Source organism: Kogia breviceps, chromosome 13 (assembly GCF_026419965.1).
Source record: "Kogia breviceps isolate mKogBre1 chromosome 13, mKogBre1 haplotype 1, whole genome shotgun sequence".
NCBI lineage: Eukaryota > Metazoa > Chordata > Mammalia > Artiodactyla > Physeteridae > Kogia > Kogia breviceps.
This window is the reverse complement of record NC_081322.1, coordinates 32,043,074-32,070,416: the sequence shown is the minus strand read 5'-3', so window position 1 is coordinate 32,070,416 and position 27,343 is coordinate 32,043,074. Positions and strand designations below refer to the sequence as shown.

General features: G+C 48.4%; 1 protein-coding gene across 1 annotated transcript; it reads right to left on the bottom strand.

Annotated features, from left to right (window-relative positions):
• Positions 1-17,038: 17,038 nt before the first annotated feature.
• On the bottom strand, positions 17,039-23,991 carry POU3F2 (POU class 3 homeobox 2). Its single transcript, XM_067011503.1, has one exon. It carries the CDS (start codon positions 23,779-23,781, stop codon positions 22,468-22,470), a length of 1,314 nt encoding a protein of 437 aa, XP_066867604.1. The 5' UTR covers positions 23,782-23,991; the 3' UTR covers positions 17,039-22,467.
• Positions 23,992-27,343: the final 3,352 nt, after the last annotated feature.

Here is a 27,343-nt window from a genome sequence, read left to right as displayed (position 1 = left end):
CTATAAATTATTTTGGTAATAATAATTTTTTTAAAACCCACATACTGGGATACTATACACTTAGCATAATAATTTAAAATTAGTTATTAATATCATGCTTCTCAGTTATACATTTGTTATTTGATGTTTGTATTTTGTCTTTTTGAATTTAGTTATTTTTATCACATTTAGCGCATGGGACCTCTGTAAGTGATGGAATTATTTCATATATAAATTTTAGAAATGTGGAAACTAAAATATCTTAATATTCCTTTGAAGTAAAAGTGCTTTGATTAGTGTTATGCTTCTCCAAATGCATACAGGGCAGATCCATCTCAGAATGAAATGAAAGTGAAATACTACAAACTTAGAACTACTGTTGTATTATTACATCCAGTCCCCTGCTTCTTTCCTTGTTTCCCAGAGCCCTTATCCTATCAGATCTTTGTTCCTCAACAGTCCCTCTAACCCTCAGCATCTTGCTCCTTAATGAAATGCTCTTCCCACAAATAGAACTACCATACAACCCAGCAATCCCACTACTGGGCATATACCCTGAGAAAACCATAATTCAAAGAGTCATATACCACAATGTTCATTGCAGCTCTATTTACAATAGCCAGGACATGGAAGCAACCTAAGTGTCCATCAACAGAGGAATGGATAAAGAAGATGTGGCACATATATACAATGGAATATTACTCAGCCATAAAAAGAAACGAAACTGAGTTATTTGTAGTGAGGTGGATGGACCTGGAGTCTGTCCTACAGAGTGAAGTAAGTCAGAAAGAGAAAAACAAATACTGTATGCTAATACATATATATGGAATCTAAGAAAAAAAATGTAATGAACAGCCTAGGGATAGGATGGGATGGCCTTGAGGATATGGGGCGGGGGAAGGGTAAGCTGTGACGAAGTGAGAGAGTGGCATGGACATATATACACTACCAAATGTAAAATAGATAGATAGATAGTGGGAAGCAGCCGCATAGCACAGGGAGATCAGCTCGGTGCTTTGTGACCACCTAGAGGGGTGGGATAGGGAGGGTGGGAGGGAGGGAGACGCAGGAGGGAAGAGATATGGGAACATAGGTATATGTATAACTGATTCAGTTTGTTATAAAGCAGAAACTAACACACCATTGTAAAGCAATTATACTCCAATGAAGATGTTTAAAAAAAAAAAAAAAGCTCTTCCCCATGTATCTTCACCATGCCAGCTCTCACTTTCCTTAGATCTCTGCTCAGATATTGTCTACACAGAGTGGTCCTTATTGACCATCCAAAATAAAGTAGCATAGTCTCTTCCACCCATCAATCACTGGCCTCCATACACTGCTATATTTTTGTTCATAAAAGGACTATTATGACTATGGCACTTATGACTATTCAACAAACTATGGATTGATTTATATCCACCCCTCTTTCATTTTTAGCTCTATAAGCACAAAGACTGCTTTGTTCATTGCTAAGTCTCCAGGGCTTAGAATAGTACCTGATACATAGTAGGTAGTCAATAAATATTTGTTGAAAAAAATTTTGGAGATTATCCACAGCTTGGCCTGTCTCTAGTATAAGGCAAGACTATTAAGATTCAAGTTTTATAAAATAGGCAATATTTTAAAAGGCAGTTTTATTTTTTCTTAATTTCCCATCTATTTTGAAAGTCATTTTAATTTATTATGTTCAGATTTATCATCTCTTTTGCAAACTCTCATCTTTCCATCTTTTTCTTGTCTATTTTTTAATTATGTGTGATACTTTATTTTAAATGGTGGCAATTTAAAGTGGATATTTCATTTCAACAAGTTTTAATTACTTAATTGAATATGAAACTCCAACTATGAATTCAATGTTGGTGAAAGGCACGAGATTTACATTCCCATAAAACTGAGCACTTATCTTCATGTGAAGCATATACAGGATAGTATATGAATGGGTAATAGCAGTCAGGATTTCCTCTGAAAACTAGAAAACTTCTTGATTAAAAAACAAACTAAGAGGGCTTCCCTGGTGGCGCAGCGGTTGAGAATCCGCCTGCCGATGCAGGGGACACGGGTTCGTGCCCTGGTCCGGGAAGATCCCACATGCGGCGGAGCGGCTGGGCCCGTGAGCCATGGCCGCTGAGCCTGCGCGTCCGGAGCCTGTGCTCCGCAACGGGAGAGGCCACAACAGTGAGAGGCCCGCATACCGCAAAAAAAAAAAAAAAAAAAACTAAGAGGATAATTTATTCCTCAGTATCCTCTGATACATGCCCGTTAAAACCAACACATATACTGGTAGAGGTTTTTCTGCCATAAAAATAAGCCGACTGGAACAGAACTGAGGTTATTCAGACAACAGGTCCAAAGCACTATGAAAACTGAAGGAAACAAGTAGCTGTTGAAAAGTTTACAACATTTTTAGTAAAATAAGATTAAAACACATTAAAACAGTCACTTATTTGGACATTTTCCCCACCCCAGACTAGACTTCCCTACTCATCACTTACTGCCTGGCCTGGTGCCTCAATATTCCCTATTTGACAGTACACTGTCAGGTATGAAGGTTTGGGTCACCTCACCGGGTAAAGAACCAGGACCAGCAGAGGTGCTAGCTAAAGGCAAAGGGAATACGGAATGGGTAGTGGAAGGAAGTAGTCATGAACACCAGCCAGGACCATGTGACCAGTTACAGAAAGTGTCATATTTCTTCCTTATTTTACTATGAATATGCTCGTGTGTGTGTTTGTTTGTATAGCAAATATCTTTGTTTCTTCCTTCTCTTATCTCCTTATCAGGTAATATAAGATGTACTCTCTTTATATCATAATATTTAAGTATTGTTAACTTTCCATTGTAGTATTTATTTATTTATTTTTTTGTGGTACGCGGGCCTCTCACTGTTGTGGCCTCTCCCGTTGTGGAGCACAGGCTCCGGACGCGCAGGCTCAGTGGCCATGGCTCACGGGCCCAGCCGCTCCGTGGCATGTGGTATCTTCCCGGACCGGGGCACGAACCCGTGTCCCCTGCATTGGCAGGCGGATTCTCAACCACTGCGCCACCAGGGAAGCCCGCCATTGTGGTATTTAAGTTAAGGATATCAAGAAGAGTAAATGTCATCTAAGGACTTTGCATCCTCTCCTCAAGGAAAGGGTTAGTGCATTTTTGCTTGTATGCAGAATAACTGTATCATGTTAGGTGGAATTGTAACCTTCTTATTGTCTTTATTTGGAGATAAGTATGGTTTCAGGAGATATGTATGGATGCCAAGTTGACAAGGAGTGCATTTGGAATGGTTAATTGTACATGTCAGCTTGACACTACGGAGTGCCCAGATTTTGGGTCAAACATTATTCCGGGGGTATTCTTTGTGTTTGGGTGAGATTAACATTTAAATTGATGGACTTCGAGTAAAGCATACTGCCCTCCCTAAGGTAGGTGGGCCTTACCCAATCAGTTGAATGTCTGAATAGAACAAAAAGCTTGGCCTCTCCCAAGCAAGAGAGAATTTCTCCAGCATACTGCCTTCAGACTTCATTTGCAACAACGGCTCTTCCTCTTCCTACAGCAGACTACCTTTGGGCTTCAACTGGAACACTGGTCCTCCTGGGTCTCCAGCCTGTCAGCCCACCCTACAGATTTTGGACTTCCCAGCCTCCATAATCCCATGAGCCAATTCCTTTATGTATGTTTATACATACATACACATATATCCTTTCTATGGAGAACACTGCCTAATCCAAAAAAGCTTATGACCTACATATTATATACAAGAAAATAAAAACATTTTATTAACTAGATTCAGAATATTGTTTATGTAATAATGACATCATACACTCACTCAAGGCTAGCAGAAGTTTGCATTACATATACTTTTCTATCACCATGCTCTTGCCTACCTTACAAACATCTACTTTATTTTTTTTATTTTATTTTATTTTTTTTTTTTGCGGTACGCGGGCCTCTCACTGCCGCGGCCTCTCCGTCGCGGAGCACAGGCTCCGGACGCGCAGGCCCAGCGGCCATGGCTCACGGGCCCAGCCGCTCCGCGGCACGTGGGATCCTCCCGGACCGGGGCACAAACCCGTGTCCCCTGCATCGGCAGGCGGACTCCCAACCACTGCGCCACCAGGGAAGCCCTACTTTATTTTTTAATAAGCAACATTTTTGTAGGACATTTGCTTTTTTATGAACTTGAGACCCAGAATATTCAAGTTACTTTATCACTACAGACATTTTTTGTAAATTCTATAAGTTAACATAACACTGATGCACAATGAAACCCATTTTCAACTTTGCGTATTACCAATAATGGTAACAGTTTATTTCTTACAAAATAGTAGAAAATGTTTCTTTTGTATATAGTGCTAATATCTGTAGGCTGAATACAAGCTAGGAAGGAAAATAAAAATCATATTTAAATATGTTGGTGACTACAGACATAAAATCAATAACATATGAAATTGGGCCACAGAAAAAACGTACAAAATTATGGGGTATATTTTCAGAAACTTCTGTGAGTTATTGGGGCTCTGTAGAACAGTTTACAAAACAACATACAAGAAATTAGAGTATAACATTTGTAGGCTTCCTACAAGAAAAAAAGCAATTTTTGAAGTTCCTTCAAGGACAAAAGATAATGGATGTTTTTATAGTTTGCATCTGGACTAACTCTATTAGCATCATTAGTGGTAATGTATTCCAGAAGCCATTTAATGTAATTATGCAGATAATATTTTTTCGTTAAGAATGTTGTGGAATTTCAAATAAGTACATTTTTAGATGAAATCTTTTAATATTCTAAGGGTAGTTTCCTAGAAAGGTCTATTACCTCTACAGTAAGAAATAACGAAACAGTAGGGTAAGAGACAAATAACCTTCTTCTGTAACTCAAATATTGATACAACCTATTTCTTTAAGTTGCTAAGTCAAGATTAGAAGAGAAAAAGAGCTCTCCAAGTATCCTTACTTTAAGTCATAGCCAAGAGATGATTAAAATACAAGTATTACTGTATTAAAAGTACATTGATTATGGTAGACACTTTATTTTATTTTATTCCATTTATTTTGTCTATTCAAGCCACATATTACCCCTGCCTGAACCACCACCCTGATTTTCTTTAGGAACATTCAACTCTCAGACTCTCAGGATATATGGTTTGGATGCAGCTGATTCCTTGGTTTTAGAAGTTGGCATGTGAACTCAGGACTGACCAGAGCATTGCAAGCCTCCTTACACACACCTGCACACACACACACACACACACACACACACACACTTACTGTTTAAAAAGCTGGGAAATAAGACTAGTTCTGGGCCTCAGGTGGAACTGTTCGAGCTAGGGCTCCGCACTGTACAGAATACAGACTTACAACTTCAAGCCAGCAGTCCCAGTCGCCAGAATGCATTCAGCTGCCAGGAGATGAAGTGAGCCAGACTCAGTCCTGTTGATGCTTTTTGTCCCCCGGGATTGAGTCATTTCAGAAGGGTTATGTTGTCTGATCCAATAAACTCCCATTTTTGTTTACTTTGGGGTTTTGCTTTGATTTTGAGGGTTTAAAAGCCTGTTTGATTGAATTTCAGTTATAGCTGCAAATGGGATCATCCTAATAGCCAGATCCTACTATTTTGAAGAAATAAGCAACTCCTCCTCCCAACCATGTCCTATAAACGGCAAGTTCTCTTTGTCTTTTCCATTCATTCCCTCTGCAGAGTACCATCCCACTTCTTCCTGCCAGATCCCGTCTTCTCATTTTATTAAACACTGCTAAATCATTTTCTTGCCCTACTCTTCCTAGCTTTGAATTCTCCTCCAACTAAGGATTCTCGTTGAGTCAGCTGACACATAATACCTATCTGTTTCTGTTGTTCTGGAAATTGGTATGTGTTTTTGGATTATACACTCCTCATGGCAAATATAAATAATACTGATATCAGAGGAGTTCAGGGCTCCCCACATGCTTAGGGAGTCACTTGGACTGGTTGTGTCATTTGGACTGGTTGTGTGAAAAAATTTCATCTAGTGTGAAGTCTCTGTTCATATTAGACATACCCTGGAGGACTGTGAGTTGGGCAGGAATGGCACCCCAAGAACTTAAAAAATATTTGATTTTACTATGATGCAGAACTGGTAAGACTTCCCTCTGTGGACATTTTCTTACGACTTCACCTTACCGTGCAAATGTGCCTGAGCTATATAGCACAGCCCATTCTCATATTACCTTGTTTCAGTTCTTTATTCCTGTGTTGTAACCACCTCACAATGTCTGGCTTAAAACAATGATGATTTATGATTCCTCTTGACTCTGTGGATGGTCTGGGCAGTTCTGATCTTGTGTGAGTGCCCTTGTGGCTGCATTTGGCTAGCGCTCAGCAGCTTGTTGGCTGAAGCATCTCATCTCTCCTCTCCCCTCAGAGGTTCCAAGAGTGCAAAAATAGAAGTGACAAGGTCTTTTAAAACTTATCTTGTGGGGCTTCCCTGGTGGCGCGGTGGTTGAGAATCCGCCTGCCGATGCAGGGGACACGGGTTCGTGCCCCGGTCCGGGAAGATCCCACATGCCGCGGAGCGGCTGGGCCCGTGAGCCATGGCCGCTGGGCCTGTGCGTCCGGAGCCTGTGCTTCGCAACGGGAGAGGCCACAACAGTGAGAGGCCCGCATATCACAAAAAAAAAAAAACAAAAAAAAAACACTTACCTTGTAAGCCATGTAGAGGCATGTCTATGGCCGCGTTTTCTTGGTAACAGCAAGGACCAACCAAGCTTAGGTGGGAATGGTGGTGGGAGAATAATTCTACCACCTGATGGGAGGAGTGGCAAAATCTCATTGCGGAAAGGGTGTCGCATGGGGGCTACTGTGTGATGAGCTTTGGAAACAATCTACCTTCCTCTTGTTTTTATTTATAATGGAGAAAGAAACTAGTACACTTTTAATTTCCAAATTGTCTTGATATAGTAGAATCCTTCCTGAACCATGTAATACTTATAAAATTACTCCAAAAGAAAAATAATGCTTTCTATTTGAAAGTACATATTTCTGAAGGGCCAAGTATTAGGACATACAGTTATTTATAAGTACACATACATTCCAGTCTATTTTCTTTGGCTTATATACACAACCAAGCTGATAATTTGTAAAATATAGAGATTTTTGCTCCTATTGAAAAAGGCAAAAACACATTGTAATTACTAATTCTGCCTTTTACTCTGCTCTGCAGAGCTTCAATTTTTGAAAACATAACTGATTTGGAAGAGCCATACAGGCCTTTGAACCAGTATGTTGCATTATGTAAGTCTGAAAAGTATAGCAGTGTTCCCAAGATGCCTTTTGCATTTGAGATATTGAATATTGTTTCTGTGAAGTGTGGTTTATTCAAAAGTTTTATATCATTCATATGAAGTTTTAAAACATGACAAAATAGAAATGCATGTGTAAAAAATATGTAGAAAAATATTTTAAAATTCATGGATGGCAGGATAGCAGGATAGCAGTCACCTCTGATGGGGAAGAGAGGAAAAGGCCATCAAGGAGCCATAACTGAGGGGTGAATAACATATTGGCAATGTTTTATTTCTTAAATGGTGTTGTAGGTGTGCAGGTACTTGTTATATTTTTCTTTTGATCTTTCTGTATGAAATACTGCAAAATTATAAAGAGAATGGTATTCATTAGAGTTATCATCTGATTCAGAGAGCATTCAAATCTATGCTACCTGAAACTCTCTCAGAAATATTTTTAAAATTGGTTTCTAAAATGTTGCCTCACTATACAGGTTATTCTGATAATGCAGCCCCCATGCACTATCATTTCACAATACCCTTTTCTCTTCTTTCCAAATTAATTATGGTAATGACAAGCAGAGAGTCTCCACTGTACACATATATCTTCCAACTCGGAGCCAAAAGCCTGTCCTGTCCACTTATTTGCACCTGAGAGGTTTTTTTATATGGCATATTTGTAAAATATTGCAGGGGGTGGGGTGGGCTTGGTGTAGTATGTCTACATCTTAAAAAAAGTGCTTCTGAAAGTACTCCAGAAAACTTTCTCTTAACATATTAGGACTACATCTTATTCTGACAAATATTGCAGAAAATAGCTTCTCATTTTTCTCCCAAGAGCCCCCAAATATTAATTTCTAACAAATTTTTCAGGTGAAAAGTTCTTTTCTGAATACTACTTAGGAAGCTTCTAAGAAAAAAAAAAAAATCAAGGTCCTGTGCTTAGCTTGGTTTTAAATGGGAAATAGCAAATAGAACCACCAGGGAATTCCCTGGTGGTCCAGTGGTCGTGACTCCAGGTTCGATCCCTGATTGGGGCCAAAAAAAAAAAAAAAAAAAAAAGAACCACTGTAGGTTGACTATCAGTGGCACACAAAAGAGGAAAAGATATGATGTGGAAGGCAGCTTGTGCTCTGTCGCTTAAGTCAGGCAGTCCCAGTTCCTTTATACTATATTCAAGAGAATACTGACATACTTGTATTCCACTGGCCTCTATTCAAATTGCCTGCCTTTCCTCCTAACAAAAAGTAATCCAGTATACCATTCCTATCGTTTGAAGGCTAGGAAATTTTAGAAAGGGGTTTCTGCCCTTTAATTGGGAAGTAGTATTAAATGTAAACAAATATCCCCAAATCTAACCCCTCCTAGTTTTAGATGACTTAACATGTTAAGGAAGGAAATTTAACGGATGTCTAAATTTCTTTAAAATAGACTCCTTTCTTTAACTCCCTTGGAAGCAAATAAAGATTTGGATGAAAATATACATGAAAAGATACATAAAAAAAAAAAAAAGAAGCGATATGGCTCAAGCAGGCCTCCTTCTGGGAAGTTACAGGAAGCCTGGCTGTGGTCCTTCTGTAAAGGTTTAACAGCCCGTGGATCCCGCCTACTATGTACGAAAAATGTGTGGCCTCTGATTTATGTTCATTTTCTCTTCCTTCCTATTCTCTCCAGCTCAGTTACCACCATTTAGGAAAGAGCCTCGCGTATGGTAGGTAGGTGCTTAATAAAAATTTCTTGAATTGAAATTAAGTTGATTTTGCTAGGGTCTGCCTTAGAGGTAGGTTCAATAAACAGACAAATGTTGCTGAGAAAGCTGCTATCCTGATGGCTTCATGAGACTGTGTGTGTGTGTGTGTGTGTGTGTGTGTGTGTGTGAGAGAGAGAGAGAGAGAGAGAGAGAGAGAGAGAGAGAGAGAGAGGAGGGACAAACTAGTGCGAGTAGCACATCTGAAACTGAACACAGTTTCTGCAATTCTCCTTGCTTCCCGTTTCCCTATCCTGGGCCAGCTGATTCCCCCCAGATGTAATCATGGCCTCACCATTTTCTTCCACCTTTCTATCAGCTGCTGTCTCTTTCAGACTTCTCTGACCACTGTGGAGACCTGGCCCTCCCGCAGCTCCCCAGCTAACCTTCTTGCTTTCTGTCCTCCCAGACCTACCCACCGCACTGCACCCCCTCTCTTCCTTCCTGAAGCCTGATATTCATAGGATCACTCCTCTACAATGGCTCTTAATTGCCTTTTGAATCTAATTAAAACTTCTTCAAGACCCTCTACTAATTAACTCCATAGGAGGCTCCCTTAGCAGCCTTCTCAAGCCGGGGGTGGGGGGTGGGGGGCGGCTCCAGTGTTCTGGCCCAGGGACCAAACCAGATCACCCTCTGCCTTTTCCCGCTTCCCCGCCTCACCTTGGGCCAGTCGCCTCCTACCTAGAGGGCCCACTCCACTTTCGTTTTTTCTGCCAAAGCACTCTCTCTCTCTCTTTAACAAAAAGAGTGCTAAATTACCTTTCCCTTCCAAATTTGATTATTCCAACTAAGGATCCTAATCAGTGGAACTTGGGTGTGTCCTTTGGGAATCGCGCGTGGGTTCACGTCCGGGCATTAGCAACGCCTTGTTACGGGAAGCAGTGCCCACACATTGGTTCAGGACTCCATGCACTTGGTAGAAGTCCTGCGGTCCTGGGGCTAGTGTTTTGGCTTTTCCTGCAAACAGGTGACAGTGCATCTGGTGTGCAGTCCTTGGCTCCCGCCCAGAGGCCGTCCGGGTGCCCTGTCGCTTCCCTTCCCAGCGCACAAGGCGCGCTGCCCTCGGGGCCTTCGGCAGCCTCCGCAGCCCCTCTGCCCCCATCGTGGCGCGGCGGCACCAGGGAAGCCTCAGGGGCCTCCAGGCGTTCAGAAGGAAACCATCTAGGCGAGAGCCGTTGGATCGCGGCTGGGGCCGCCGGGGAGCGGATCGCGGGACCTCAGGTCATTTCCCGGCTGGGCCACCTCCTCGTCTGCGCGGGGCGGCTTCTCCGGGTTCCGGGGATGCGGGATGCTGGGGCCCCCAATGCTCCGCTCGGCGTGGCGGCTCCGGCCCCCGACCGATCGCCTCTCGCCTCCCCACTTGAACTCCTGGGGAGACAAAGTGTTTGTAAAACTTGGCCCTGGCCCAGCCCCGGCCGCCCCACGTTACCACAGGAAGAGGGAGTGCAGCTCTGAGCGGCCCGGGGCGAGCCTCGCTCCGCCTGCACATCGGGCGCCCCGGGCCTGCCCGCGCCTTCGGGGCTCCCGCGGGACTCGAGCTCAGACTCCGCCTCGCCCGCGCCCGACCCGCACGTGGGACCCCAGCTCCGGCGCGGCCCCTCCAGGCTGCGCGCCCCAAGGGGTCCTCCCGGGGCCAGCGAAAGGAGGCACTGGCCGGGCCACTCTTTAGGGTGGTGGAAGGACCCTCTGAGTGGGATTGGGGCCCCTGAGCGGCGGAGGGTACCCCGAAGTGGGAGACCGACTTCCGCCACAGCGCCTCTCCGGGCGACTCCAGAGTGTCGCAGAGCGCCTGTTGGATCCAAACTGTCTTTATTTGCAAGCCTAGTGACTGGATGTGGCCCTGGAGCGCTGGAGCTTTCCACAGGTGGGAGGCCTGTATCTATTCACGACGAGCTGCTGGCGGTTAGTGCTCTTGTTGCTGCTGCTACTTTATGTGTGTGTGTGATTGGTTTTTAAGTGTATGATCCCAGTATTCCCTTCCTGACTAAGGCGGGCTGCTATAAATGACTCCCGGAGAAGGATGCAATAAATGTCAAGAGGTTGTAAGATGTCAAAGACATGGAGTGGTTGGCAGGAGTCCTGGGATGTGGCGCTGGAGGCCCTCATGACAGTTTTAGCTACAAGCCAGGGCCTGAACATCCTAAATACAAAAAATCTCATGCAGCGACAGCCCGGATTTAAAGCTAATCAGAATTGGTGATGCCTTTCCTGGATAATGCAACTGAGATGGCCGTCCCTGCATTTCTCTTTCCCTACCCTGGTAGACATAAGAATGCATCATTGTTTTTTAAGTTAAAAACCTTTCTTGCTGGACAGTCACAGCAGAGGCCTCCAGTGGCGCTGGCAACAAGAGTCCTCTCCACTAGACTCACACTTTATATGCATTCCTGGACATTATTTCATTTGAGCCTTACTTAAATCCCGTTGGAAAGAAAGAAGTGGTATTAACCACATTCTGCACAGCAAGAAACTGAGATTCGGAGATCAACTGACTCCCTCAGGTTGTTCACAGAGAAGTGCAGAGCTGGTGCACAAAAGCAGGTGTTCTGACTGCAGGCCCAGTGCCAAGTCCATCAGTACCTCCAGACCCTTCCTTGTTCTTCTCTTCTCACTCCTTGTCATGTTACTTGGGAGAAGGCAGAGGGGAAAATCGCCATCCATGGTGAAAATGGCCTATAGAGTGTGAGAGAGGGACTAATTCAGTGGGCTCTGAAGAAAGCAAAGCTCAGTTCTGCATGCTGAATTGACACCCCTGGTAGGTGTTGAGGGAGCGGGGGAGATGTTTTCCCTATTTTGGAAAGTTCTTTCATGGATGGGTCTCTATTCAAGTTACAGATGGAAACTCTCTCTTTTTTTTTTTTTTTTTTGCGGTACGCGGGCCTCTCACTGTTGTGGCCTCTCCCGTTGCGGAGCACAGGCTCCGGACGCGCAGGCCTAGCGGCCATGGCTCACGGGCTTAGTTGCTCCGCGGCATGTGGGATCTTCCCGGACCAGGGCACGAACCCGTGTCCCCTGCATCGGCAGGCGGATTCTCAACCACTGCGCCACCAGGGAAGCCCGGAAACTCTCTTTTGAACCCTAAAACTGAACAAACCTACTAGATAGGAAAAAAAATCACAGGTGAAACCTAGGTTGAGTTAAAATCGCATTTACTGGACATCCTTTTTCCTGATATTAACCATTGCTTCTAGCCTGCTATTCTGGTCTTGATGGCCCTGAAAAGCTGGGGTTTCTCTGACAGACTGGAGACTTGCCCGCCGCAGTCCAGATGTGCAGGAACCAAGGACTGAGGGAGCGTGCTTTCCTCTTAACTGTGGTTGGGAACTTTTCTGGTTCCCAAACCAGAAAAGTTGCATGTATGGTCTTTGCAGGTGCAGTTTTAGGAACCGAATGGTTTAGAAACTACTTAGTTTCTACAACTGGATGTTTAGAAACCTTTGTATGAGTCAGATGCATAGAGTCACCTTCACAAGCGTTTGGTTAGTAGTTGAGGGAAAGAACGCAGAGTGAGGAGGCAGAGGAGGAGGATAGGGAAGGAGAATTGGATCTTCAACAAAACATTTGAACGGATTAGGAGGCTGTAAAACCCAGAGTAATTCTGAGCCGATACCACTGTGGGGCGCCAAAGTTCTACTCGGCTAAGGCCTGCGGCCGTCTTGGGTGCGAGGACAGAAGTCCTGGAGAACAGATGCACCGGGGGAAGAGAGGGGGGAGGAAGGAGGGAAGGGAAAGGAAAGAGGGGTGGGGCTGGGGTGTCCTTTATTCTCGTTAAACCCGCCTGGGAGACTGTTACATAACAAGTCTGTGAGTGCGGGAAGAGGACTTTGTTAGAAGGAAAGAAGGAGGGTGTGAGTGGGGGGAAGCTCTTAGAAAAGAAGAAACTCTGGGACCACTGAGCTGACCAAGGAGCACAGACGCTCCTCTTCGCTTCAGAAATTCTTGGGTTTCTTCTCAAACTGGGGCCACGACCTCTTTTAAAGAGGGCGAGCGAGGAGGGGAGAGAGATTTGGAGAGGCTCTGATCCCTACCATCACACCAGCTACCCCGCCCAACCTCCCCGCCTCCCACCCGCCATTTGGGGGCTGCCGCATCCGGGAAGCCGAGCGCTTTCTCCTCCGGGACGCCGCGGGGTTGCCCCGGTCCATCTGCAGCCCGGGAGGACTCCTCGGCCGGGATAAAGGGGGGCCTCCCCCAGCCTGCGAGCGCCCAGGATGCTCAGCCGTCAGCTGCCGGGAGGCGCTGATTTCATTCCCGCGCGGCTTTCGCTGAGGGAGGCGGGGGGCGGAGGGCGGGGGCCGGAGGGGGGAGAGGGGGGGCCGGGCGGGCGACGGGGGGTGGCGGGAGGCGGGGGGCGGCGGCAGAGACCGGGCTAGACTGAACGCCCCGGCCCCGCCAGGGTTTATTACTTCCCCGCCACCGGCAAAGGTTAGGAACGCGCATTTAGAGATGGGATAATCCGAGTTTAAATATTAACAGTAAAAGCAGAACCGGTGGAATATTTACCTAGAAACTGAGCAGATCTCCTTCTGCCAGGGGAGAGGATCACCGAGGAGGCCCCGCTCCCAGGCCTGCGGCTCTGACCCGGCGCTTCCCCCTGGCATCGCCGAAGCCGCCCGAGACCCACCTCGGGAGCTTCCTCGGATTGTGGTTAAGCGGGGAGGGCCGCAGACCCCCTGGCTTTGCCAAGTGGATCGCAGTGTGCGGGGCTCGCTCCAAATCTTCTGCTTTGTCATATTCTCCTTTTTAAGGGCCTCCCCGACCAACAAAAGGTGGCGAAAGTACGTTGGATCAATAGCAAAGATTGTTATTTAGATAATGAATTAATCTCCCTGTTATAATACTTTTTATAGTGAACTTTGCACCCCTTCCATAAGAAAAAAGGAATTTAAAGGAAAAAAGTCTCAAACAGGATTAAGGTTTTAATTACAATTCCCTACCGAAATAGTATGTTTGATGAGCTGATCTTATCAATTAATAGTAACATTAAAGCTCAAGAAACAGATTCACGGGGAATATGCTTAAGGGCGTCTCTTAAAAGTAATCGCAACCGGGGAACTAGCGGGGCAGCGGGCCAGGGACGCGGGTCCGTCGGCCAGTGCGGGGCGCGCATCTGGGACGCAGGATGGGGCGGGGGCGGCGGGCCCAGCTCTGGGAGACGCGGCCGCGCGGGTGGGAGGGAAATAATAAATAACAGACGCCTCTTCCAAGCCGAGGCCCACATCAAAGTTAGGGCCCCGCAAGGGCCGTGCAGTTCACTGCGTTTGGGTCAGCGTTATATTCCACGGGCAAATAAAGTAATTTGAACATGCACCAACAGTTTTCCATAAAATACGAGTTAAAAGAAGTAATAGAACTAATCACTGTCTCCTCAAATCAAGTAGAAAACATTTCAATGCACTAATTAGAGTAATTAGAATAATAAGCCTCTGCCTATATGTGGTAAGACAATGTGTACAAACAACTTTATTTAATGTATACTGGTAATCAGCGATGCGTGCCTGCTTGAATGCTTAGCGCAATAAAACTACCCTCCGTCCGCCCAAACAATCAAATACAAATTAGTTTAATGATTGTGCCTGCTGAATGTCTTAGAAATCCACAGGCAGAGGCGAGTAAATAGAAGCATCCTTGTTTGCGTGCGTCCCCGCCCGGGCTGGCTCCGGGGCACGGCGAGTGGCCGCGGGCGGGCGCGGCGGGAGAGAGCAGGAGGCCCGGCGCGCGGGGCGGAGGCCGGGCCTGGCGCCAGCCCAGACCTGCGCCCCGCCGGAATCCCTGCTTCTGCCCTGGCCGTCTTCCCACCCCTCCTCGGCCAGCTTCCCACCTCAGTGGCCCCGCCGCGCACCCCAGGCCCTAAGAGCCCCAGTGCCCCGCTGGGCCTCCCCTCCTCCGGAGGCGGAAGGCCTTGCTAGAATTGCCAGCGCCCGTCCACAAGGGTTTTAAGAATTGAGTGATTTCCTCCCACCAAGCGACCCTTCTCAGGGGCCTTGGGGGACCAAAGGGGGCATCCGCCTGGGCTTCGGGTACCCAGAGCCCAGAGGAGAACCCCAGGCCTCGGGTGATGCGGCGCGGCCCCTCCCCGCTCACTGTCCTCAGCTCTGACTTGGGACGATGGGGTGCCCAGAGGGGCTCCCAGGTTCCCTTCGCTGGGGAACTTTCCTCCTGTGTAGACGTAAGAGAGACTTTAGGCCCAGCAGGGAGAGATCGGTGTCCGAGGGTTTAGAGGTTCGTTTTCCTCCCAGTTTCAGCGCTGGGAGACTTGGTTCCGCTCCACTGGAGGCAGGCAGCTGAGGTCGGGAGCAGCCACAAGTTTGATGGGTGTGGGCTGAAGGCAACACGCTCAGAACTTCGCTTACCAGCTCTCATCTCCCTTCCTCCGTTCCTTGACCCTCCCCATCTCCCCACCCCCTCTCCCCCCCAAAATAGACAAGCAGGACAAGGCCAAATTATCTACTTCACAGGCAGCTTTTTTTCCTCCCCAGTTTTCCTGCAGTCGCCTCCTCTGCCCTCTTCTCTTGGGGCTCCTTCTCCCACGATTGCCTCTCTCAAGCACAAAGCCATGTCCTGGGCCCAACTTTGCAGAGTCAAGCGGAAAAGCCGCGCAGACAGAAAGCTAGGAGAGTCACTCGCCCCTGGACCCTCCTCACTTAGTTGCCTCTGTGCCCCATCGCATCTCCGCCCCGGCCACGCGCGCCCCCAGAGAGGCCCCGCCAACTCACCGCGACTAGGAACAACTTCCCCGGGGGCGGTGGCCGCACCCAGGGCATCTGCCCTCCTACTTTTGACCACCAGCTCTACCCTCAACCTGGGGTGGGCGAACCCACCAATCGCCAACGCCCCTCCGCCTCCCAGGGTCTGCCTGGAAAGGGAGAGTGCTGGAACGGCCCAGAAGGTCCGGGCTGTCCACCCTCCCCCTAGGGGTCGGGGCGTCCGAGCCGCGGCAGCCGCAGAGAATCTCCATCTCTGGCCAACACTCGGGGGCAGTTCAGCGTCCCGGAGCGAAGGCCGGGACTGGAGTCAGGGAAGAGCCGGGCTCTTCCTCCGGTCCCCTCCCCCCGCCCAACGCCCCACCGTGCCGGCTGGCCGAGCAGCCCGGGCCTTCCTCTCGGCGGCCGGGCTCCCCGAGGTGGGGGGCGCGCAGCGGGGCTGGGGCGTCTCCCGTGCGCCGGGTGCCGGGCCGACGCCCGCGCGCAGTACACTAGCCTGCCTGGCCCAGGCGCTGTCACAACTTGGAAGGAATATTGTTAGGGCAGCAGACAAACGACCCAAAGTTGTTAATGTCAAATCATTCTCTCCAGAATCCTGTGCTGTGGAACATAAAAATCGTCGGACGGGATGAGATTTCTTAACAGGAGGAGGGAAAGAACTCCTAACACTTTCCACAAGGATTTTTTTGCCCGAACCGTAAAGCCCAGTGATTTACAACGGCTAATTTGTGTTACAAACCCGCAAGAAACTTTTTCTTTTTCCCACTCTGGCTGCCAAACTTTGGCCATATTTAGTTGTGTGTGGTGTGGCTTTCTTCTTTCCTTCTTTGTAAACAACAAACCCAGAGGAAACACTGGTGGGAGGAAAAATATATGCTCCAAATCAAAATGGATGCAGATTCAAATTTACTCCACAGCGAGGTTTCCTATCGCCGTCGTTCTGCACACCGAGAGTTAATCGTATACAATTTATAACAATCAAAATCCCCTCCATATTGCTCAGATGGGGTCCAAGTGCTCCCCTGTCTTTCTAAAATCAGTGACAAGTGAGTCTTTGTGGGGCATTTATTTTCTTCTTTTTTCTAGATGACAGCTCCCCGTTCTGAGAGCAGAGAGCTGTTTGCCGCCAGGCACAGGCCACTCCACAGAGCCCAGGCTCTTCGCGATCCGCGTAAGGAAGTCCCCCCGATCCCCCGCCTCCAAATCCCAGACAAAGAGCTATAAAAACTCAGAAAGACGTGGAAGAAATGAACTTTAAGATATAGATGCACTTTTACTGGTGTATTAAATAACATTTCAGACATTTTTTAAAAAAGAAATACATCTTAATGTTATCAACAACCAGAATTCTAGGAACAATAAGAGAGGCCAGGGTTGTTTTGATGGGATATGATATTGTGTCTAAAACCTCTAATAGCTAAGCCAAGCAGAGTTGTTGGTATGGTAAAGGGAAAGTACTACATGATAAAGTTAATTAACTTTTTTTCTTAAAAAAAAAAAGGAGGAAACAAATTTCCTAGCTTCCCACCAAACACAAGAACAATGTGAAAATATTCTGATTTTTCTTTATCTCCACAACCAAGCAAAGCCTTAAAGAAAACTAAAAAGCCGTTTTCTGGCCCTTCTGTACCCACATCTACATAAGGGTCATTGAAATAACTCTGGCCCAAGTTCTACAAAGGTGAGCAAGTTTAGTCCATGATTTGCTAGCTGAGTGGAAAGCTCCTGCCACTTTTGCATTATCTCCCATCCTGAATCAAGTAGGGGCAATTTGTACCAGGAGCCCTGGTTCTCTCCTAACACCATCTGCCCCCTGTTAAGAGACTATGCATCACTGAAAAAGTAAACTTTCCTGAACAGGGCAAACATTTGTATAAATTTAGCTGTACATCCCATTTAGTCATATCGTCAAGATTCATTCATAGTACTTCAAAGATGCATCTTTTTCTTTCATTTTAAAGAAACACTGTCCCTTTTGCCTCACTGAAATACACAAGCAGACCCGAAGAAACACTTTTACCTTTGACCCTCACTTCACCATCCTTCTTCCTTTTTCTGTACAAGCTCCGTTCTTTACCTCATTCTTTAACTTGTCTAGGAATTCAATAGAATCTAGAACAGAGTTCTATAAACTGATTGAAAAATCAACAAAGACGAATCACAGAGACCAGTGATAAAAAGATCATTTCTCTCACCCTGCAACCCAGCACTATCCAAGCTGCTTCCACAGTAAGGCAAATGAAAGGCAAATGAGTGCAGCATATAGACACACAAGGGCAGGTACCAATGTGCTCACATGCCATTTTTCCCCATTGTTGCTGTTGCATCTCTTTATTAGTTGCTTTTGAAGACATAAGAAGATAGAAAGATGAATGCCTTTATTAAAGCCATTTCACCAGAAAATTTTGCCAACCAGTGTGTGGTTCCCACTGGCAGGAGCGGGAGGGGAAGGAGAAGAGTGCTTTTGTTGTTGAATCTGAAATATAAGGGAGGTAACTTCATGGGAACTGAGAGTGTTTAGAAGTGCCAAGCATAATATTATTTATGGTCACTCCCTCCATCTGACCTTCGCATAACTCTCCCACACGATCATTTCTTCCCCATCTTACCCCATAAAATTTTAAAGTGACCTATCTTGAGGAAACACAGGAGCTCTTTCAGGATGGCCGTGTTCTGCATTATTGTCTTTAGGGAAACGAAAGGGTTTGTCGTTGTGGCTACTCAACATTTTAGGGGTGACGGCTCCACAAATTTCTCCCAGTGGCAGCCATGGAGTTTTTCACCTTAGCATGCCATACACTCCCCAAACGGGCATCAAAACTGCCCAAGTAGCTCTAGAGTCTGAACAGCAAGCATGGGTCAAAACCGTGGCGTGTCCGTTTAACACGTGATGGTTTCCAGTCAGTAGCCCCTGTGGCTAAGAACAAAAAAAGCCTTCTCAAGGTCCACTCAAATGCCCTGCAGAGGGCAGATGCTGCTTGTTTTCTGCTTACAACGGAGAGGGATATTGACGCCGAACTCAAATATATAGCCAGCTTAAACATGTTACCCATCAGAATGACTGCAGTCACAAAACACTTCTTCTTTCTGTCACTTCTTGTTCAGACTATTGATAAGATCACTTGGCTGAATCTGTTTGGGACCTGTGTAATATTGACTAGGAGTTAGAAAAGATGATCAGATGTAATAAGCCCAGAAACTACCTTTCAGAATGGGCATATATACGTAAACCACTGTTCCAAGGAGGACTTTAAATAGATCAGCAAACTTGTAAACTAATGCAACACTGCTTGGATTTCTCACTAACCTTAAACCTTGTGATGTGCCATCTAAGACTATCTGAAACAATTTGTTATTAGCATCCCGGTCTTGAGCCTTTCCCCTTTGTTATTTTCTTTTTTCATTTCTTGTTTCAGATCCTGTTTGCTTGCCTGATGAGAAATAGACACTATTGTATCAACCATTGCAAATTCCATCTTCTTCTGTAAGCCTAACAGGAACAATATAGAGGACCTACCTCTAATCACTTTGTAAACACACATAGTGCATATTGTCAGAATCATTCTTTGCTGAAAGATATTTGTTAATTATGAAAAAGAATAATCCTCTTTACTAAGGCTTGCTCTTCTGTAGGTCCCAAATTATGTGAGGACATGTGGGTAAAGATCAAAGTCCACCTAGTTCCATGGATGGTCTCCAAAAAAGCACAATCAGATAAGGTAAAGCTAACCTGGAAAGATGATGTAGGGGCACTGCAGATATTTCAGGGGACAAACCCCTCCTTGTCAGACCATGAAATGGCAAACAAACTGAAGTTCAAACCCAGTGACCATTTCAATGGAATACTACAGGCTTAGTGACTGCAAGGTTTGGGACTGATAGTTTTTGCAAAGAAAAGTGAATCAGAAGAGTATTCTCTCTTAAAAAAAAAAAAAAGTTCCTGAAAGTTATAAACATGAAACCTGGCAGTATATGTATAAAATTTATTCCAAAACTTTATGAAGTATAAAGGAAGGGAAGTGTTTTACACACAACTCAACTCAGTCAGTATAAGGTCTAGGATTTTCCCCCCTTAAAACTTGGCACTATTTTTAAAATAAAATAAAGATATTTCAATAATTAGAACAAACTATGAAGGTATTGTGCATTTCTGTTTTATGTAGATAATAAAATATTACTTTAACATAAATATATAAGGATCTCTGCGTTTTTATTTTCCCCACAAGCACAACCAAATGTACCAAAACAAAGTATTTTTAAAGAGACTGAACAAAAAAAAATTACATCCCATATAGATTTTGCTCACCTACTCATTTAAAGCTACAGAAAAACAGTTTCCAGAACCTTTTTGCTTTAAAAGAAATAAATATACATTGAGGCAGGCCACTTAAAAATGATATGAAAATATTTCCCTGGGTAGCATTAAAAAAAAGAAAATAGACAAAGAAACATTTAAACTATTTCTGCATTTCAAAAGACAGATATTAAACATATATACATAGTGGTAAGGTTCAGTGGTAACTTTCATCTTAGTAAACCTATGAGAGTTAGAGGAGCTATAGACACGTCCCCTGAACTCCAGCTTCTGACCTTATCCACTTGGTAATAAGAATGTGAAAATTCATTTCCTCGCTTTACCATTGGCTCTATGCCCTGCTCTGGATTGCTTCACTGAAGGCCAGTTCCCACACCTTAGGAACAGGCGGCAGGATGCACCCCGAAGCAGCTCCGTGCCCATTCCTTGTGACAGTCATTGGGGAAATGAAATACAGGCAAATAAATATGCCCATTATAAGCCATCATTTATCTTGCAAAAACATTGAAAATGAAACAATCACAGGTGTTTGAAAAGACAATATAAAGCATAGTTCCTAAAACATTAACTACTGATTGCAATGCTAATCTGATGCCGAACAATAATTTTCTGGTAGTGAGAATTTAATTTCTTAAAATAAAAATGTGTCTAATAACTAACCAGAAAAAAATAGCCCCAAACTTTTAAGATGAATAAAAAGTGTTTTCCCTTTTAGCGCCCTTTTGTGCTGATTATTATTTAATATTTTAACTGATCACAGTTTAATGGTATTTATTTTCAATAAAGTTACAAGTTTTTATTTCCACCTTCACTTCCTGGTAGAGTCTTTTGTTATGAGAGTTAACCATTTTCCATCAAGATAAGGTCAAAAAACGCACTTAAAACTGTTAACAAAGGGAGAAAAGGAAGGATTGAAAATAACATTTTTTTCTACTTCATTTGGCTTCTTTAGTAAAAGAGGGGGGAAAACTGTCCAAGTCAAACTGGTATTTTCTGTAATAAATTACAGAAGAAGAGGGTGTGGGACCTTATATATGATTTGATAAACAAATGAGCTAGTGAAGACAAAGTCAGCCTAGAGTGGAGATGTTCTCTGTATGCATATGGGTATTTGTGTGCTAAGAATCACATACACCATTAAGTTCCCAGATTATTTTCTTTATGTTAAAAAACAAAAGCTATTAGAGGAACAAAGTTTAACTGCTGCTGTCAGCACAAATAATTCCTCATAATTAAGTTATTAAAACCGTAGGCAGAGAACTATACAGGGGTGTCTGAAGATATATATTTCCCTTGTTCTCTTCGAAGTGCCACTTTCCTTCTGTTGGACAACTCTGGAAATATATTTAACCTCCACATTTCCTCTGAGCTCTTTCACAATGGGCCCGCCTGATAAAATGAAGCAATCAGTCACTCACTATCGATTTTTCTTTTTCTTCCCTCCTCAACCTCCCCCAGAAACACTGCCTGAAAATGAAGTTTACTTTGTGGCTGGTAACAAAAACCAATGCTTCACTTTCATTTTTGTATTCCAAACAGAATTCTTGCCTTGGATAAAGCGGGTAGACCATGCACATTTCCTGAAAGCAGAGAATTATTTATTTTGTATGAAGTCAATCGGTTTGCTTTGGTAAAAGGAGCAAATAAACGTTATACCAATGTAAGGAGGGGGAAATCTGAAGGTAATCAAAGTTCACAAACAGTAAGAATAACGAGAGGGGCAACACAAGAACATTAGAGATGGAGAGTGGCCAAAAGCTGGCTTCAACTCTCTCCGAGGAATTAAAAACCAAACTAAACCAAACCAAACCAAACTAAACCAAACCAAACCAAACCCGGCAACTTCAGAATTAACGCTGGGAGAAAGAAAAACATGTTTGTGAATTTGTTCATGTAAACTTCAATTTTCTTGCAGTGCAAATTTATGTGGTTAAGTTTTGCCTACATCAAAGAACGTGTGTATTTTTCCCTCTTTCCTGATGGGGATCCACATTAAATAAACACAGCAGCATGTGCCAACTCCAAGCATCAGGAGCTGTGTTTTGTGTTTATCACGGTTTGGTAGATTTTTTTGTCTTTTTGGTAATTTATTTAGCTTTGCCAGGTATTTAACTCAGTGCTTGCCATCTCTCTCTCTCTCTCTCTCTCTCTCTCTCTCTCTCTCTCACACACACACACACACACACACACATTCTCTTCTCACTCTCTCTATGAGACACTCCACTCCATTGCCTGGGTACTAGCCTGTAAAGGTCAAAACATATTACACCTGCTACCGTTTAAAGGATAGTCCAGTGCCTTAGTTGTTTACCTTATTTTTTTTTTCTTTTTAAGGGACGGGGAAATAATAATTAAAAAGAAAAGAACAATCAGAAGTTAGAGAGGGAACAAGGGGGCTGGGAAAGGGTCACGGACCGAAGGGGAGGGGAGCCCCGCGCTCTGCCCCTCCCCCTCGCTCGAGTTCACTGGACGGGTGTCTGTACCCCGTGGTGTGGTGGCGTGTCCCTACTCCCCCCGTACACATCCTCGGCGCCCGGCAGAGTCCCTCCGGGAGGGGTCATCCTTTTCTCTTTCTGTCTCCTGTTACAAAACCAAACTCTCACCACCTCCTTCTCCAGCTGTAAGCTGTCCGCGAGGGAGGTGATCTCCTGGGCCGAGGGCTTGGGGCATTTGAGGAAATGGCTCTCCAGAGCCCCCTTGACGCTCACCTCGATGGAGGTCCGCTTTTTCCTCTTGCGCCCCTGCGCTGCGATCTTGTCTATGCTCGTGGGGCTGCCCGAGGACGAGTCCGCCTCCTCCAACCACTTGTTCAACAAAGGCTTCAGCTTGCACATGTTCTTGAAGCTCAGCTGCAGGGCCTCAAACCTGCAGATGGTGGTCTGCGAGAACACGTTGCCATACAGGGTGCCCAGCGCCAGCCCCACGTCCGCTTGGGTAAATCCCAGTTTGATCCGCCGCTGCTTGAACTGCTTGGCGAACTGCTCCAGGTCGTCCGAGGTCGGCGTGTCCTCATCCGAGTGCGGGTCGTGGTGCGCGCCGGGGTGGCCGGGTGGGCCCTGTGGGGGCGGCGGGGGCGGCGGCTGCTGGTGCGGGTGCGAGTGCGGGTGCGGGTGGTGATCACCGTGGTGCGGCTCGTCGTGCGCGTCCCGCAGGCCGTGGTGGTGCAGCCCGGCCGGCTGCCCGCCGGCGCCCAGCATACCGTTCACCGTGAAGCTGGGCTGCGAGTAGAGCAAGCCGCCGTTGGAAGCTCCCATGGAGGGCGGGAGGTGCGCCGCAGCCGCCGCGCTCCGCCATGCCCCGGGCCCCGGGTGGTGGTTGGCGGCGTGGTGCACCAGATGCGGCGGCCGCTGCTGCTGCTGCTGCTGCTGTTGCTGCTGTTGCTGCTGCTGCTGCTGCTGCTGCTGCTGCAGGGCGCCCGGCCCGTGTAGCTCGTCGCCGCGGCCGCCCTGCTGTACCACCACCGAGGGCTTGATGTCCGGCTGGCCCAAGGGGCTGGTGGGCCACGGGGAGCCGTCGCCGCCGCCCCCGCCGCCGCCCCCGCCCCCGCCGCCGCCGCCCCCGCCCCCGCCGCCGCCGTGGGACAGCGCGGTGATCCACTGGTGAGCGTGGCTGAGCGGGTGCCCGTTGCTCTGCAGCGCGCCGTAGTCGCCCTGCACCAGGCTCTGCGCCTCGCGGTAGCCCCCCGCGCCCTGCTGCATGCCGCCCGGCGGCTCGGCGTGCACGATGGAGGCGCTGGAGGTGAGCAGGCTGTAGTGGTTAGACGCTGCGGTCGCCATGACTCGCGGAGCCGGACTGAGCGCTCTGGTTAAAGGAGCCGCGCATTTGACAGTTACTTTTTCGCCTCGGGCTCCTCTCCTCGCTCGCTCTCTGTCTCTCTCCTCTCTCCCCAGCGGGCAGCTCCGACGCCTTCTGTTGCTGCTCCGGCTATTACTGCCGCCGCCGCCGCCGCCGCCTCCCGCCCGCCCTCGCTCTCTTTCTCCTCCTCTCCCTCCTTCCTCTCTCTCACTCTCTGACTAGCTCCGCGCTCCCCCCTCTCCCTGCTCTCTCCAGCTCTCTCCCGCTCTCTTGGCAGCGCCGGCTCGCAGCGGCACGCGCCTGGGCCCCGCCCCCTCCGCCCCCTCCCATTGGCTCCGCGCCCTTTGATTTACGTGGATACCGCTAGCAACCTCCCAGGCCGGCGCCACTGATTGGCGCAGAGCTGCCCCCTCCTCCTCCCCCCCCGGGCGCGGAGTCCTCTAAGCCCTCCTCCGGTCCCCCCTCTCCACCCAATTCAGAATCTCAGAGTTCTCACCTCCCCTTCTCCCCCACCCCGGCCTCCTCCGCCCCTCGGATGGGCCCGCCCCCCATCTGTCTCCCAAGCAGACGCGCCGGGCGGTCCCGGTGGAGGAGGGGGGCACCCCAGCCATCTATCGACCACAGACACTTGCAAGACTTGGGTGGCGGAGGGGAGGGGGGGTGTCAGTCCACCTTCTCCTCCCAATAGGGCGGGAGAGGGGGGCGAAGAAGGAGGAAGAGAAAGGCTGAGTCCCAACAAGCCATGGGGAGTCCGATTTTTATTCACCTTGGGACGCATACACACACACACACACACACACACACACACACACGCCAACGTCTCATATCTAGAGCCAGAAGTCAGACTAGACCCCCTGTTGAAGTCTCCTTTCCCCACAGTTACAATCTCAGTGCCCATGAGCTTCTTGCTCCAGGGTGTGCGGACACTTTTGCCCCAGTAAAGGTCCTCTTCTTCCCCTCCACCCCGCCGCTAGCATAGGATGTCTTCCTTTTAGGTTCCAGGCCCAATTGTCTTCCAGCCCCGCGGGATGAGGACCCCACGAGAGGCAGGCTCAGCCCGTGCCTCGGCTTGTAAGAGACTCCTGTCCAGGAGCGGAGTTGCCTGCTCTGACAGCGCAGCGGTCTGGACTGAAAACAAAACTCTGAAAGTCTCTGACACATTCAAACACTGGGGCGCTCGCACAGTTTTTGGTTTAGGAAACTAGGACCCTGAGCCGGTAGACCTTCGCCCTGTGCCAGGCTACAGGAGCGCCTGGCAAGGGGTGTTCGGCCTCCGGGTACGGGGGAGGCACTAAGGGAGGCTCCAGGAAGCGGAACCGCGGGGACTGCGTGAGCGCTTCCTCGTGCTCCTGGAGCTTTTGGATGCAACTTTTCCGTTAGCTGCTTCGAAAGGGAGGAAGAGCGTGTGAAGAAAAATGGGCAGTACTAGGGGAACCTTCCTGATCCTAAACTTCGGCGGACGCCAGCTGGTGGGTTGGTCTACCTCAGCTCCCAGGCGCTCACTGGCGAAGCTCCGTGCTTAGCCTTCAGCCGTGAACTCAAGAGCGAGATTGCGGGACCCTGCCCTGGCTGCACAGCCCTTCCCAGCGCGAGCGCGTCGCGTCGTCAGTGCCGTAGCCGCCGGGAGCAGGTGCCTGCCGCGGGTTTCGGAGCCTACTTAGCCGGGTAGCAGAGACCCGGGCGCGGACCTGTGCTGGAGCAGCGGAACCACCACGCAGGCCCGAGTGTACCGGACGGATACTGCAAAACGAATCAGAAGTTGCTGCCGGGAAGGGAAACAAACAAACAAAAAACCACGGGGAAAGTGAATTGCGTCCCCACCTCTCACTCTGGGCCTCGCGCGTTGTAGCCCTAGCGCTGGCGCTGCCAGTGGTCGTGGGTTTGTGAGGGAAGCCAAATCAACGCTCAAGGGGAGCACTTTGGGGCCTCCGAGCATCTTAATCTAGACAGCAAAGTGGAACGGGCCAGAGTATTCATCATGACTAACGAGGAGCGGAGGTCTTTGGGGAGTGACTGAGCTGTTTATAAATCACCACGTTGAGCACCCGCCCGGGCAAGGCGCTTTGGCTGAGAATTTCCACGTGCCCACTGTTTACGAGCGTGTGTGTGGAAGAGAGAGAAATCGTTAGGGGAGGGGCGAGCCCACAGGCCGCCAACGGAAGGGACCTGCATCCCCCCACGCGCGCACCCGCGCGGCGAGGCGAGGACACACACCTTGTGGTGCTGGGTTCCCGCGCAAGCGCGGAGCCATTCCGGCCGCTCGCCTGGGGGCTGCTAGGAATCCCGTAACTTTGCCGGGCTACGAAGAAACGAAAAAGTCCAAGCCTCGGAGGGCGCAGACTCGGCGGCTGGCGCCCGCGGCTTTTCGACTGAGAGTGAAGGGGATGGGCGGAGGGCAGGGCCGCCCCCCTCCGCAGCAGTTCCAAGTCCCCAGCGCTGGGCGCTTGGCTCTCCCGGGACTTTGGGAGCGCACAGGCCGCTCGCCAGCCGCGTCCCGCCTGGCCCGCCGCGCCTCTTCTCACCCCCTGCCCCCGGCGGCCCTCCTTGCCCGCCTCCCGGCTGGGAGAACTCAGAGCTCCCACAGATGGAAGGATCCAGCCGCCGGGAAGGGCCGCGTCCGGGCGCTGAACAGCTCGCCCCCTCCCCCTTCCGGGGCAGGTGTCTGCTTTTCTCTGGATTTGATTTCTCATCTCTCAAGGGACAAGGCCCTTTGCAGCCGGTGGGGTGAAACCCTCGAGGGAAGAAAAAGGTTTCCAATCTCCGAGGGAACCGAGGCGGCCTGACTCAGAGACAGTTTAAAAGTCCCCCTCCGTCCTCTCCTGCCTCCCTTTCCCCAGTCTCGGGCTTTGGGCGCTGGGGTGTTGGGTAGGGGAGCAAGAATAGGCTGCACGTGTACATCCCAACTTCCTGTCTGCAATGGGACTCCACTGGCGATTACTGCTCGGAGATTCATGCCACGCTGACGTCCCGGGTCTCCACTCCACTCCACCCCCACCCCCGCCTCATTTCGCTGGCAGGCGACGGAGCCGAAACGTTCCCAACAGGGTAAGCCGGGTGGTTCTACCGGATTAATACACCCAGTAAATCCCGGGGAGTACACAAAGCAATGCCCTACTCCTGGGCCTCAGCCTCTGCATCCCACCCCCACCCCCGGAGCCGGGCCAATCGCCGGGCCGGCTGGGCTGGGCTGGGAGCGCACAGTGGCTCTGGGTACCACCTCCCACCCCCCGCGCCACTCCCGCCTCCCCGGCTGTCGCCGGAGGCCCGGTTGGCGCGAACGCCGGGTCCTGAGTAGCCTCGGCTTCCAGTCTGCCTTCCGGCGCTGCCCCTCCCCGGGGTTCCGGGAACCTGGGCTCTCTGAGGTTTCAGCCCCAGATGGGGGCTTCTCGGTCCTCCCTTACCTTTCTCCCCCCATCGTGGGCGCCTTTCTTTGCGGCTGACCCCTCTGGAGCAGAGTCCGCACGTCTGCCTGCCTTTCTCCACCCTCATAAAAGCATGTTGAAGGTGTCTCGGGGAGACACCTCCAGGTTTCGATTCAGCTCA

Excerpts from the sequence above, each read along its gene's own strand:
- POU3F2 (XM_067011503.1), bottom strand. The coding sequence starts at position 23,781 with ATGGCGACCGCAGCGTCTAACCACTACAGCCTGCTCACCTCCAGCGCC.